The sequence below is a fragment of the Moschus berezovskii genome, chromosome 21, assembly GCF_049115385.1.
Source record: "Moschus berezovskii isolate FMDL1 chromosome 21, NW_MosBer_1.0, whole genome shotgun sequence".
NCBI classification, from domain to species: domain Eukaryota; kingdom Metazoa; phylum Chordata; class Mammalia; order Artiodactyla; family Moschidae; genus Moschus; species Moschus berezovskii.
The window spans coordinates 64,426,631-64,442,031 of record NC_142480.1 but is presented as its reverse complement, the minus strand read 5'-3'; the positions used below and the strand labels follow the sequence as shown (position 1 = coordinate 64,442,031).

The following is a 15,401-nucleotide window of genomic DNA, read 5'->3' as shown; positions in this document are numbered from 1 at the left end:
GGAGCCTTCACCGCCCGCCACTGGGGCAGGCCCACAGCTCCCAGCCACCCCAGTCCTCCACCCGTGAGAGAAGGGCTCCCCTGCCTGTAAAAGCAAGGGTTTGGACTGGATTGACTCACGTGAGGAATACTGACTGAGCGCCCACTACGCGAGGACCAGGCAGGCACAGCAGAAGGGAGCAACGGTGAGACACCGCAGTCAGCAGGGCTCCTCCGCTCCCCGGGCAGAGGGCATCCATGCCGCACGTGGGAGAGGGCGAGGGCACACGGACGGGCCGGGCGCTGCACCTCAGTCCCCACCGGGCTGCCCGGAGACGCGAGGGGGTGCAGCTGCGACCCGTGGAGACACCTCAGTGCGCTGGACTTGCAAGGGGAGGCGTGGGGGCCCCGGGAGGGGGACTCCTGGCGGGACGGATGCCCCATGACCAGAGTCCCGGGGCTTGTTTGGGAGTCTGCCACCCCGGTGCCCGCATGTCACGATCACGGGGGTCCTCTGCTCACGGACCATGTCATCGAGGGGAGGGGAGCGGATGGCTGAAGGGTAGGGGCGCAGGAGAGGAAGAACAGCAAAACACAGTCCTGGCAGGAGGTGCCAGAGATCTGGAGCTGAGAAATGCTGATGCTGCCCTCCACGTGGTCCTGGGCTCCTCGGAGGCTTGAGGAAAGAAACTGACTGGCTGAGGACCAACTGCCACATGTACCTAAGGCTCTTTCAGCAAACACTGTGTGAGATCCAGGCAAATGAGACCCAGGCTGAAGGAGGTCGCTGTGCAACGAACTTAAAGAAAATGACTTCTTCAGAACATCGGTAGTAAAAAAAAAATAAGAAAAAAAAAAGAACATCGGTAATAAACTAGGAAGAAATGCAATTTGTTCTCTCTGGTGCCACCCAAGATGGAAAACGGATGTAGCCCAGACTTATTAGTCTTCTTAAATGGTACTGCACTATATTTCCTAATGATATTAAGCTGCATTTCCATCCATGTAAGGAAGGAACTCAAAAACTTAAAAAAAAGCAACTGGGTGAGGCCATGCCTTGTGCACGTGTGTGCTTCACTAAAGGGTTAAGGGGACAGAAGCAAGAGAGGGAAAATTTAGAAAACCTCTAGAGAAATGTAAGATGGTCATGTACAATAAGTCCACCCCTACAAGTGTTCTTTTTTATTTTTTCAGTAAAGAAAAAGAAAATTGAGTGGTGACCTGACCCAAAACTATCAGAGGAAGAAAAGCAACATTAGTTCAAGACTGAGAAGCAAGAAAAACCTGAGTCTGTCTGCCAGATAAAATAGGGAGTATCTGCAGCTGGGTTCCCTCTGTGTCGGTCACAAAGCGCCAGTCTACTCATCACGTAACTGAGATTCTCAGCTTCAACTCATCCCCTTGTCCAAATGCAGCCATCTCACTTCTGATTCATAAAATGCTATTTCACAGAAAGTGAGTCACTTAATGACTACATAATATAACATAAATTACACTTTTATGCATTTAAAACAATTTCCTAATTACAAGGAAACATAAAAAAAGGTTAAGAGTGAGATTTTTAAGATGCTGGAACAAACCAAGATTTAATATAAAAAATATTATAATAACTACACATGATTACAAGATTTTTTTTTTTGAGGCCATATCTGCAACAGAGGAGAAATATTTTGCTTTAATCTGATTCTTTACTTCTAATGGTTTATGGGTCTTCAGAATTGATAAAGCACTTAGCCTGTGGATGCACAATTGAAACCCAGCACGAGACACTCGGCACAGGTGAGTAAGAATGGAAACAGCAACACTTGGTGGCAGACGCCCCACAGGAGGAGTTCACGCACTGCAACACTGCCACTTTTGTGTTTTATTCACACAATGATGATCTCTCATAGGACTTCAGTCTTTTCAAATGGGATCGAGCATTGTTAACTGTCACTCAAAAATCAGTTTTTCTGGAAGATAAGTATCTACAAAATGTACCATGATCTTAGAGAAATGTAAGACTTTGATCACTATTTATCAGCAGAGCCATATGCTAGTTGACCTTTTCATTTTTATCTAAGAATTAAGAGACCTTACTATAAACCTTACAGGTAATGACAAAATAATGATAAAATAAAGACAAACTGACTTTGTATCTTAGGAGACTACATCAACCTAAATAACAGTCTCTGGCAGTGGATATTTAAAATCTTCACTAGTATTGAAGCTAATTCTAACATCAAAATTTCTAAGATGTGTTATGAGAACACAAAACCACACTGTTACATAAATACAAAATGATAAAAGTTCACTTTATCTTTGAAAGCCAACTACATGGGAGGTGGCTTTTTATCAACTAGATAATCTGTTTTATCAATAGCTAGTAAGCTATTTTTGTAAATTGTCCTTCAGCTGAAAAAACAATACACTACTTACATCATATTGGAAAAGGAATGACCTCAAGATTTCCAAGCAACACAGCTATTTTTCACATCTGAACTCCCCCGCTGATCATTAGGAATAGTTTCAAATGTCCCATTCTTGGCTTCCATTTGTGCCAAATCCTGGACAAGTCTGTAGTAAGGCTATGGCTGCACAACACTGCATTTCTGCAGGAGGTGCGAAGTCGTCTGCCCTCCCTTAGCACACCATCGTGAGTCTGAGGCCTCTCCTAAATCAAGCTGTGCTTAATGAGATACAGAGGAAGCATGAAAGCAAAGTTGTTTTGTTATATCTCTTGCAAGCTAATAAACTACCTCAAATTCACTGTTTAACTGAATATACTGTTCTGTGCTTAGAGATGCTGTGGTCCAAACTCTGTCCTCAGTCAGAGGAGGCAGAGGTGAATCTGGCCCCAAAAGGCTCAGTGCCCGATCAACACGCAGAAGAGGACAGACAGTCTTTTATTGGAGGGTATTTGAAGAATGCGTTAAAAAGCAGGGCGGGGGTGGGGGGGATTCTTAAATGATCTGAAGCAGTGCTGTTTCCTATATTACATTCTTACCCAATTCTTAATTATCTAAACTGCTGAGGAATAAAAGGCAGAGTTCACTTTCTTTCTTTTGACCAAATAGCTGGAAGTATTAAAAAGTTAAGGCAGATTAGAAATAAAACACAGTTCCACTATTTTTTAAACCAGATTTAAGTGCTTTTTCTTTTTTAATTCAAACTGACCCAAAGCAAAACTTACATTACAAAGGAAGAACAAAATACATTATGATATAACACACTAGGAGTTACATGAGAGCTCAATTTGTGGGCCAAGGGCCCCATCCCAATGACACTCTGGGCTGATGAGCAATTCTGCAGCAAAGTTAGAACCTCAGTTTTTGTATGGCCCACTGCGGTAATTAAACTACACACTCTCGTCTCGCAGGGTGTGCATCTGACAAACCAAGCTAGACTCCCTCACGCTCCAGATGTGTGCTCAGCTACTGCCAGAACACTGAACTCTCTGGCGGAAATGCTGCTCCAAGCATGACTGATAATGAATTAAAAAAACAAAACTGTCAAGTCCTCCAAACTAACAAGTGTGGATTATTCTGTAGTAAATAGTTTAGAAATACGGAAATTAAATAATCTAAAAAACACCCTTACTCTGCTGTACATTTATAAACACAAATATTTACACACACAAAAAAAAATCTTCCGTTTGCAAAAAATGAGGTTTGCAGTTCATTAATGATCATAATCTTTTATGAGCTGGTGTCTTTGGTGTACTTGCCAAATATATTTTTATAAAGGTTTAGTAACAGGCTTAAATAATAAATTTCAAAAGAAACAGAAGGATCAGTGACAAATTTGATACTATTCTGAACATTTCTCAAGATTCTGGAAAAACCAGTTGATTTTCTGAAAACATTTGTTCTCATTATGTTACTACAGAGCGCTTCTCTGCCAATCAAACTGGAGAGCAGACCTGCACATTCATCCCTGGATTCCACCAGTACCGAATTTGAGACATTTTAGTTATTGTTAAAGATGCTATAAAATTGGAATTCTAGTAACAACAAAAATAAAACATTCTTTTCAAGTTTCCAGAAAAATCAAACCTCAAACAAATAATGGGATTATACACTTCTTCATTAAACAGAAATTCTGATTCCAGGAAGAGCTCTCATAATTTTTTTTTTTTTTCTGAAGTCTAAGCATCAATATAGAACAAAGAATTTACCTTCATCTGATCTTTTGACTTGGAATTTCCTGCCTCTAACTCAGTGGTGAACTTAGTTTTGGAGACCTCTGAATGGCTGGGGAAGAAAATCATTTTAAACTAACTGAATAAATTAATAGATACATGAGGAGATGAGCCCTGTGCGAACGTTTAACGGTAACATCACTGTTCAAAGTACAGGATTCTGCCTGCCTTCCCACGTCCTTGTCTCCCTGGCCTGGGTTCAGGGAGAAGCAACACCATTCATTTCCAGCCATGCCAGGTCCCCAATGCCAAAAGTGTGTCTTAGCTCTGATTATTGGTTTCCAGAGGAGAACACAGCTCAGCTGCTAGCTTCGCAAGGACTCTCTCTCAGAAGATAACGTTTTGGAGATATTTTTACGGGAAAAAAGTCAGAACACCCATTTCTATTACATTCCAATTACAGTTTTTGGATGGTTGCAAAACTGGCCACACTCTGAGTGGTTCCCTGCAGAAGAGGCTACGTACCCCATCCGTGATCCCTCACATCACCCTCTCCCCGAAGCTGCCCACTGTTCAGAAACCTGCTCCCAGCCCAGGCCCAGCAGAGCAGATATCTGATGCCAGAGCTACTCCGCATCCAAGAGAATAAATTTTGTGCTTGAGGAAATATCACTGTTGGCTCTGAAAAAGGATAGTCAGAGGAGACTCCTAATTCTACTTAGTTAAACTTTTCAGGTGAAATAACTTTATACTTAATGACTTAAAACTAGAAATTCAGACAAGAGAAGCCCTTTATTTTGTAAACTTCTGATAATAAATTTATTACTAGTGTGTAAATATTTGGAAATTTCCCAAAGCACTAAGAACAATACTGGGATAGTTTGAAAGCTTCTTCTGGAACTAATACGATGACACATCAAGCACAGGGCTCATTTCCAAGGGCATCTCCACAGATTCCTAATACCTCTGGAACCACTGTTATTGACACTTTACCATATTTATGTTTATACTGCAAACAGATGCCGATCAACCCAGAAAATAACTGTTCTGAAGAGCATCACTGTGTATAACTTTAAAAGAGATAGGAAATGCTTAATTAGCATATTAGAAATTAACCAGACTTACAAATGTGCACCCATTAGAAATTTTACCCTTTAGACATTTTATTTCAACTGGGAAGAAATAAACACCATGAAACCATCCCAAATTATTTATCCATTAAAGCCAAATGATTTAACAGTTTTTTGGCTATTTTTAGGGAATACTCTATCACCAGGACATGAAATGTTCTGCTTAAACTGAAGTAAAAGACAAAGCTTAAAATGGAAATTGCAACTGACTCTATGTTCTGCAATTAAAATTAAAGTGGCAGTTCCTGTTCTCACAGGCATGTCAAAGCCAGCTGTGGAATGAGGAACATCAAGTGAATAATGGATAAAATACACCAGGAAGAGTATTGCACTGGAGGCGCTATTTTAAAAACAGAATACACGGGCTGTATAAAGTTAGTTTCTTTCCCGTTAATTGTTTTAAAAGCACAATTCAGCTCGAGACAGAAGTCGAGACTCAGCGTCTCCGGGTAGTGTAGTACAGCTGTTAAGAAAGGAACTCAGAAAGAAGCACACCCACAAGCAGAGGGACTGGGCTTAAGTCATCCAAAGCTACGCTAATTAGAAAAAGAACAGTTTGAAACAGCCAATTTGTACTCATTAAAATGAATGAGGTGACAGCATTGCTTAAAAAATTTCTTAGGGCATTTTCCAGTAGAACCCTGGATGCCCTGGGTGAAATTGTGCCTCCAAACTGTAACAAGTGCTCTGCTGGTTTATAATATTGTGCACGCCAATGAAACCATAAATTTGGAAAGGGTCAATTCTCCACTCCAAACCTGCTTGTGTCATTTTGGAAAAACAATTGTTTTAAATGCAATATTGTATAGAAAGCTTGGACCTCTTAAACTTGGACCAAGAAACCAAATTAAGACCTTCAAGCATGTGGTGTGTGTGTGTGTGTGTGTGTGTATAAAAAAATCTCTCCCCTACAATGAAAACCAACCAAACAAAAAAAACCTGTAAGTGTATACCTGCTTTCTGACTTCACAGCAAATCAGAAATTGCATAGGATATACTTTGTGCAAGGCAAAAAGCCTTTTAAGTATCTGGAATATAACTCCTAATCTTGCTCACAGTTCTCTGTGTATCAGATATCATCAAATTTGTGTTTTAAGTAGTCTTTCATGACCTTGGCAATTGGTAGTTCATCAAGTAGTTTTAGGTTTTGAAGGCCTATACACTGTCGAATTTTAATTCGGCACAGGTCCTGCAAGTTTCTGGGCTGTCCTAAAAAGACAGAAAAAAGAAAATGTTACAAACCTGCAAAACACAACATTTAAGGAGGGCTTTAAGGTTCTGAAAGGAGTATTTTATTTCACTGGGAAGTGTCTCTCTGCGGACTTTACATGCAAAGGAGCAGAGAGATGAGCTAGGAGGATGCATCCTGGGTACCATTATATGGCATCTCACTGATCCTTTTCACAGCCCTGGATGGTAGGTAGTTTCAGTTCCATTTTACAAATAGGGACACTAAGGATCAGTGATTTTAGTCAACTGCTCAACATCAGACGACCAACTGAAGTGTTTGAGACTGAGACTAAAACCAGTTCTTCTGATTCTCAGCCTGGTATTCTTACCATTACAAATCGGAATGTCAGTTCTTGTCCCAGGTAGGCCTCTAATATGCGGGTTGAACCTGTGTGAGCAAATCCCTCTTCTGGGCCTCAGTGTCTCCACCTGAAAAGTGAGGGAACTAAGTTCCTCCTATCAGCTCCCTGTCCAGAGCATGGAACCCAACCCTGGGGAGCTCTCCCAAATGAGGTGTGCCCCTCTGTTCCCCATGATTCTAGATACAGCAGAACCCTGCTGAGGGGAGAAGGGAGCGGACTGGGAGAGAGGGCAGGAAGGTGGAAGAGGCACAGCAAGCTATCCTGAATTTCCATGTCTTCAAACAAGCCATCCTGACCATCTGCCAATAAAAACCTATGCTATAACTGAACTAAAAAAAAAAAAAATTACACATTGCAATTTCTTTCACCTTTGAATACTGTGTTTCACCAAAACAATAGAGATGAACACAAACAAAAGCAAAAATTCTTTGCCACAGAGCCTCAGAAGTGTTTGGATTCACACAAATTTTTACTTTCATATTAAATGGCAATAATGATACAAATTAACATATGTTCAATGTGTACTCTGTGCCATGTAGTCTTATAGGCTCCTGACATACACTAACTTGTTTTTATCCTTTTACGAGCAAAGTACTTTGATCATCATCCCCATTTTACAGACTGCTTGCATCTCCAACATTAAGTAACATGGTTAAAGTCAAGAACAATGCCATACTTCAGCAGTTCTCAAACTTTTTGGTCTCAAAACCTCTTTACACTTTAATTACTATGTAAGAAGTTAAAACAAAGTTCAGAAATACATATTAATTCATTTACAAATAATAAAGATAAGACTATTACATGTTAACATAAACAACATTGTTATGAAAGTAACAATATTTTCAAAAATAAATGAGAAGAATGGCATTCTTTCCATTTTTGCAAGTTTTAAAGGTCTGGATGAATGGATGATAGTTGAAGTCTCATGTATGCTCTCACATCCAATCTGTTGTGATAAAACCACATCATCCAGTCTCTGGGGAAGTTCACCTACTCTCATAAAAGGAGGAATGTGGAAAAGACAAATAATGTCTTAGTATTACAAGGAAAATCATTTTGATCTCGGTATCCTGAATGGGCCTGGTTAACTCCAGGAGTCCCCAGGCCATACGTGGAGGACCACTGCTATACTTGGTACCTACGTGAACTGTACCTGTTTACAGGATCACCATTATTCAAAATTATAAATGAAAAAGGGACCTTAAAACTCAGACCTCTGCACTGTAAGGCCTGTATGATCCTGCGCTTTCAGAGAGGCACTAAACCATGGTCTCTTAACAGAATCACAGCTGAAGCTGCTGCTTTCCTAAGAACGGCTGTAGGCCGGCGGCATGATCTCCATGGATGTCCACCTGAGGATCTGTGCGAGGCTGCTGTATGCACTCGTGACTCTCCTGGTGAGGCTATATCCTTTTTACCATCTAGATCTCTGCTGAAAAGGCCTCTTCACTAGAGCAGACGAGGTCAGCTTCCCTATCAGACACTTTCTGAGTACGTTTCTCTGGAGTACTGAACATGACTATGTTTCACATGTACTCGGCGATTACCCATTAATGCCCATCTTCTTCCTCACATGTTCCATGAGGACAAGATGATTTCTGGCTGCCAACACCTGACACAATCAATACTCAACAAATACTAGCTGAACAAATGAATACTTGATAGGCTTGTCCTAAGAGTATAAAACAGTCAACTAACTCATTGCAAAATACACCCATGTCAACAGCAAATCATTTCTTAATCTGTTTTGAAATATTTTTCATCACCATTCATGGGCTACCTTTAGGAAGAGAATAAATTATCTGTCATTTTTCAATAAATGCTTAAACTATTTGATCTACAAATTCAAACCAGAGTATGAATCATATTTGAATCTTTTTTTAAAAGAATTTGATTTTCCTAAAAGATGGCAGGTTCTTTTGAAGTACAGTATTAATGAAAAGAACAACCACAATGTATTCAAGGCAAAACAGATGAGATAAAATTGACATATATAAATATACATGTATACTTAAATGAAAACATATCATTTAACAATGTGAAAAAATTATTATATTATTGGAATTTGCTTAGCTAAGGTAGGAAAGATGGAGACAAAGGGTCTTCTTTTGTGGAAGACTACACTCTCCAAAGATGAGCACAGGATCTCCAAAGACCTCACGCTCTTCTTTAACAACGTGATTGGATACCCCTGTATTAAGAGATGGTATTTGAGTTCCTTCTCCGAGAAACTGGATGGGCTCCTGACTATGGCGAAACTCATAAATCAGAGCTCCCAACTGGCTCTTGAGACATTCACTTTTGGCACACAACTATCACCAGGCCATTAAGTCTACAAAAAGGAACTGAGATCACTGCCCAACAGTCCAGGCTGAGCTCCCAGCCAACTGCCTGCACAACTAGCCAGCCATCAGAGTGAGACATTTTGAAGGTGGAAAGGCCCCAGTCAAGTGGAGCGGCCCCAGCAAGATGGCAATGCTTGGTGCAGAGAAATAAAATAACCAACTATTATCATTTTAAGTCACTCAATTTTGCAGCATTAGATAACTGAGATTCTGGAATGTGGAAGTAGGGTGTTACCATTAAAAATATATATATATATCTAAAATAGGTAGCTTTGTCATTGGGAAGAGCTTTGACGAGGCTGATGGTCAGGGCTAAAAGCTTTACAAATGTTACTAGAAGCTGGAGGAAAGGGAAGATATAGTTTGGCAACATGTCACCTGGGGTAAGGGGAAAACTGGAAATGCCCCAACAATCTAGGTAAGAAAATTTCCCAGGCATAATATTACAAGTGCCACTGGCTCTCCTCATTGGCTGTGATAAATCGCAAGAGGGCCAAGATGAGCCAGCAAGTTGAATTCAAGGGATGCAGCTACAGAAAAGCCACCATCCGCAGGAGCTACCAGTACATGAGCCTTTCCAGGGGAAAATGTGCTTCCTGTGCCTAAATATCAGAAAGCTTTACTCAATTTGCTACTGAATTCTCTTCTTCTTAAGCAGTGTGTTGTAGCAGTCTCAATGTTTTGGAGGAATCTAATCTTTTGAAGATTTCTTGACCATATGTAACTCCTGTCTGCAGAAATACCTCAAACGGGATAAGCCACAGTTACACCATCAACTGTTAGACCTAGCAGCTCTTCGGTGAGCTACTTAGCCTTCTGCTTTGGTTTCCACATCTACGAACTAAGGATGACCTTACACAATAGGTCTTACAAGCGTTAAGAAGAATTAGTTTTGGTAAAGTGCTCACAATAGGACCAGGCATATAGTAAGAGTTATAGAGTATTTGGTATATGTTAAAACAGTAATTTTAAATACTGGAAGGATATAATGTTTTGCTTCTCCTTCTCAAAAAAGTATAGGGCTCCTTCTTGGAAAGAGCTCTGTTTTCCTGCTGCTAAGATGGTAAGAAAATGAGTTAACAGTTTCATAGTAAAGGAGCATGATGCCCAGTTCTGGGCAAACTGATGGAAATAATATTCTGGAAATCACTACATGACTTGGATTAGGCAGCGATGGGGGAACCTTGTAGAAGAAGCTGTGCAGTGATGAAGTGAGGGTGTCCACAAATACATGGCTATTTCCTCACCTTGGGAGGCAGTAGCACCAGGTGAAAAGCAGGCTACGTGATAAAAAGTAATGAAGACTACCCATTGCAATGACTGCTATTTCCAAGACTATTTAAGGGGCCATTTTTTCCCAGGAAAATCGTTTTAGGGATAGAAGATTATGACTGAAGAAAGAGGTGCAGGCATACTTCATTTCATTGCACTTTGTAGATACTGCATTTTTACAAATTGAAGGCTTGTGGCAACTCTGAGTTGAGCAAGTCTATCAATGCCATTTTTCCAACAGCATTTGCTCATTTCATGTTTCTGCATCACATTTTGGTAATCCTTATAGTATTTCAAATATTTTCACTATTATTGTACTATTATCTCTTGACTATTATTTTATTATTATGTTATCTGTGATCAGTGATCTTTTTTTTGAAGTTACTACTGCTGCTGCTGCTAAGTCACTTCAGTCGTGTCCGACTGTGTGTGACCCCATAGACGGAAGCCCACCAGGCTCCCCCGTCCCTGGGATTCTCCAGGCAAGAACACTGGAGTGGGTTGCCATTTCCTTCTCCAATGTGTGAAAGTGAAAAGTGAAAGAGAAGTTGCTCAGTTGTGTCCGACCCTTAGCGACCCCACGGACTGCAGCCTACCAGGCTCCTCCATCCATGGGATTTTCTAGGCAATAGAACTGGAGTGGCTTGCCATTGCCTTCCCACTGGCTAAAGATTCAGATAATGATTGGCATCTTCCAGTAATAAAGTACTTTTTAAGTTAAGGTATGCATGTCATTATTACTTTTTTTTTTTTTTTAGACAAAATGCTATTGCACACTCGGTATATGACAATATAGTGTAAACATAACTTTTCTGTGAGCTGGGAAACCAAACAATTTGCCTGACTCCCTGCACTGCAGTGGTCTGGAATAGAACCTGCAACATCTCCAAGGTACACCTGTACTTACTTTCCTGTCAACACATCACTCACAAGTACTCACTGTGCACCTACTATGTACTGAAAAATGCGCTGTCCCAAAGTGGACATGAGTTTGAGTGAGCTCCGGGAGTTGGTGATGGACAGGGAGGCCTGGCGTGCTGTGATTCATGGGGTCGCGGAGAGTTGGACACGACAGCGACTGAACTGAACTGAACTGAAAGATTAAAGGGGCAGAGGAGAGAGGGAAAGAGAGGAAAGAAGGCAGAGAGAGAATAAAGGGACAACAACAACAATCAACACACGGACACGCTGTTTAGTAGGTGCCTCACTCCTGTGCTGTTAAACAGCAACTGCTGTGCTCATGGGATTACAACAGGGTGGACCTGGGGGAGACATCTCATGCACACACACACACAAATATAATTTAAGGAACTATAAACGCTATGGGGGATGCAGAGACACTACAAACTATTATTCATACTAATGAATTACAATGGGATTACATAACACTTCAAAGGGTTATTAGTCTTTCCACTTGGTAAAGAAGCCCATCATTAGTAATAATTGGGCTGGTATAAAATAGGAAATCAGCTTTTGAAGGGTCTGGTCTAGAACAAATTACAAAACCAGGGCTGCAGCATAATTTCAAAAATTAAACACCCTAAAGCATTAAATATCTCCTTCTGACATGGCCACCTCTGCATTTGCCTTAAGCCAAAGAAAGCACATACTGCTTTGTAACAAATAACAGAAATCCTTAGAAGGCTACACAAGAAACAGAAAGTAATACAAATATGATAGAAACGGTACAGAATAAGGTCATACTTTCTATATCAAAGAACCTTAAAATGTAGTGTAATCTGACTTAGAACTGTGCACCGCATCATCCAAGCTGATGCTGTGTAATTCTGGATTGCATCCAAGAGTGAAATCAAAGTAGCCTTTTATTTTTCAATACCATGATCCTTATTTTGAGGTGAGCTAGCAACTACCTTTATCCTATAAAATAAGATTTAATACATTTCATATTAAGCCCTCTGAAGGGGGTTCAGGGACAAGAGCAAAAGAATAAAACGTGCTCATAGCAGGATCTTAAAAGGGAAACTGAGATAAAACAGAGGTACTGGGAGACATTCCAGATGTTGACGCAAGATGAAAAGTGCTAAGTATAAAGGTTAGCCTATTATAAATTCAGTGTACTATTTATTTCTAAAAGTAATTTTAATAATTGAGACTAAATAACCTAGGAAGACTACAATGCAGAAGTGTAGCAAAATCCCCCAGAGAAGGCAATGGCAACCCACTCCAGTACTCTTGCCTGGAGAATCCCATGGACTGAAGAGCCTGGTAGGCTACAGTCCATGGGGTTGCTAAGAGTCGGACACGACTGAGCCACTTCTCTTTCACTTTTCACTTTCATGCATTGGAGAAGGACATGGCAACCCACTCCAGTATTCTTGCCTGGAGAATCCCAGGGACAGAGGAGCCTGTTGGGCTGCCGTCTATGGGGTTGCACAGAGTCGGACATGACTGACATAACTTAGCAGCAGCAAAATCCCCAATTAGAAGAAAAATCAATAATCAAAAATAATCTTAGTTAAAATGTGTTACACAAATTATTTCTCCAAAGAGCTATATTAAGTATCACTATTTTGGTAAGTCATACTAAACAAACAAACAAACAAAAAGTGAAAGACATTGGTAACAGAAGCATCTGAAAGGAACACAGGAGTAAGGGCACCGGTGCAGAGGAGTTGTTATGATCATCTGCTTACACACCTGTTGCTGTCTGGACTTAGCTGAGAAAGTCACAGCCTAAATTTCACTTTCTTAAAATTACTTTAAAAAGTAAATTAAAATTACTTTAAAAAGTACTTGACAGATTGTCATTGAAAAACAATTTTATCAACTCATTTCCATTTACCTAATCTTTTTTCTCTCAGAAACATGAGCCCTTTATTTTTCAAATTCTTTCTGATCAGTGTAATCATTAAAGCATTTTTATTTAAATAAAAATATTTTAAAATATAAAGTACTTAAATTATCAAACACATTAAAATTATTTAAAATTTAATTTAAATAATTAATTCCTTTTATTAATTATTTAGAACATACAAATCAAAATACAACCCAGCACTACCTTTTACATACCACTAAAGCATATTGAGTGGCTGCTTCAAGTACTGGAACAGCAACTACTAGAAACACAGATTATTACATTACCTTTGACTCTTCTGAATATTAAACACAAACCCAACTGGCATATTCACTGCCTTAAGAATAATTTATGCAAGAGCCTGGCATGCTATGTAAAATAAATAAATGAATAGATAAACAATGTGTTTAAAAACTAGTTAAGTGGTTAACTTACTCAAGGACTCCTTGGCGCCTTTGATGCTCCTGTGCACGGTGAATCCCGGAAACCGCTGTCTACAACTCAGGGCACTAGTCTTCCAAACTGACAAACAATGAATCTGTTTCACCCCCAGAACATCTGATGGAATGATCACTGACCTCTCTCTACAGATCCTAAGTAATGCTGACATCGACCTAGCAGTAATTTTCAACATTCCAGCTTATTCACAGATTGTAACTGCAAATGGAAATATGTTAGAAAATCACTAAATCCTGAAACACGAGGTTAACAGGGTGTCCTTAAAATTTTGAATGTAGAAATTAAACACAGATAGGTCTCAACTTTTTTAGTTTTAGGACCTCTTTGCACTCTTAAAGTTGGATGACCTCAAAGAATTTTCGTTTATGTGTGTTGCTGTTGAACTGCGCTGGAGTGGGTTGCCATTTCCCTCTCCACTACGTGTGCTGTATCTATATTCACCAAATCCAGAAATGTTTAAAATACTGATTCCTTAAAGTAAGAGTGATAAATTCATTGTCAGTTGAAATAAATTTTTATGAAAAAAAAAAAGCTGCTTTCCAAAACAAGAAAGATTTCATGAGAAGAGTGGTATTGTTTTCAGTCAGTTCAGTTCAGTCGCTCAGTCGTGTCCGACTCTCCGCGACCCCATGAATCACTGCACGCCAGGCCTCCCTGTCCATCACCAACTCCCGGAGTACACTCAAACTCATGTCCACAGAGTCGGTGATGCCATCCAGCCATCTCATTCTCCGTCGTCCCCTTCTCCTCCCGCCCCCAACCTTTCCCAGCATCAGAGTCTTTTCCAGTGAGTCAACTCGTCTCATGAGGTGGCCAAAGTATTGGAGTTTCAGCTTTAGCATCAGTCCCTCCAATGAACATCCAGGATTGATCTCCTCTAGAATGGACTGGTTGGATCTCCTTGCAGTATAAGGGACTCTCAAGAGTCTTCTCCAACACCACAGTTCAAAAGCATCGATTCTTCGGCGATCAGCTTTCTTCACAGTCCAACTCTCACATCCATACATGACCACGGGAAAAACCATTGCCTTGACTAGACGGACCTTGGTCGGCAAAGTAATGTCTCTGCTTTTTAATATACTATCAAGGTTGGTCATAACTTTCCTTCCAAGGAGCAAGCGTCTTTTAATTTCATGGCTGCAATCAGCATCTGCAGTGATTTTGGAGCCCAAAAAAACAAAGTCTGACACTGTTTCCACTGTTTTTCCATCTATTTCCCATGAAGTGATGGGACCAGACGCCATGATCTTTGTTTTCTGAATGTTGAGCTTCAAGCCAACCTTTTCACTCTCCTCTTTCACTTTCATCAAGAGGCTTTTGAGTTCCTCTTCACTTTCTGCCATAAGGGTAGTGTCATCTGCATATCTGAGGTTATTGATATTTCTCCCAGCAATCTTGATTCCAGCTTGTGCTTCTTCCAGCCCAGCGTTCCTCATGATGTACTCTGCATATAAGTTAAATAAGCAAGGTGACAATATACAACCTTGACGCACTCCTTTTCCTATTTGGAACCAGTCTGTTGTTCCATGACCGGTTCTAACTGTTGCTTCCTGACCTGCATACAGGTTTCTCAAGAGGCAGGTCAGGTGGTCTGGGATTCCCATCTCTTTCAGGATGTTCCACAGTTTATTGTGATCCACACAGTCAAAGGCTTTGGCATAGTCAATGAAGCAGAAATAGATGTTTTTCT

The 15,401-nt window shown here is 40.3% G+C and overlaps 1 protein-coding gene across 3 annotated transcripts in view; it reads right to left on the bottom strand.

The window, feature by feature from the left end:
- Positions 1 to 1,207: 1,207 nt before the first annotated feature.
- Positions 1,208 to 15,401, bottom strand: part of ASB7 (ankyrin repeat and SOCS box containing 7) — a 58,249-nt gene continuing 44,055 nt past the window's right edge. The window contains exons 6-7 of one of the 3 annotated variants that reach the window (XM_055417688.2): positions 6,788 to 6,887; positions 6,299 to 6,437 (exon numbers count right to left, since the gene is read on the bottom strand). In XM_055417688.2, coding sequence (XP_055273663.1) covers positions 6,829 to 6,887 — 59 coding nt within the window. In that variant the 3' untranslated portion in view covers positions 6,299 to 6,437; positions 6,788 to 6,828. Of the gene's footprint in view, positions 6,438 to 6,787; positions 6,888 to 15,401 lie in introns of all 3 variants that reach the window. The other 2 variants (XM_055417687.2, XM_055417686.2) reach the window with 2 other exon arrangements.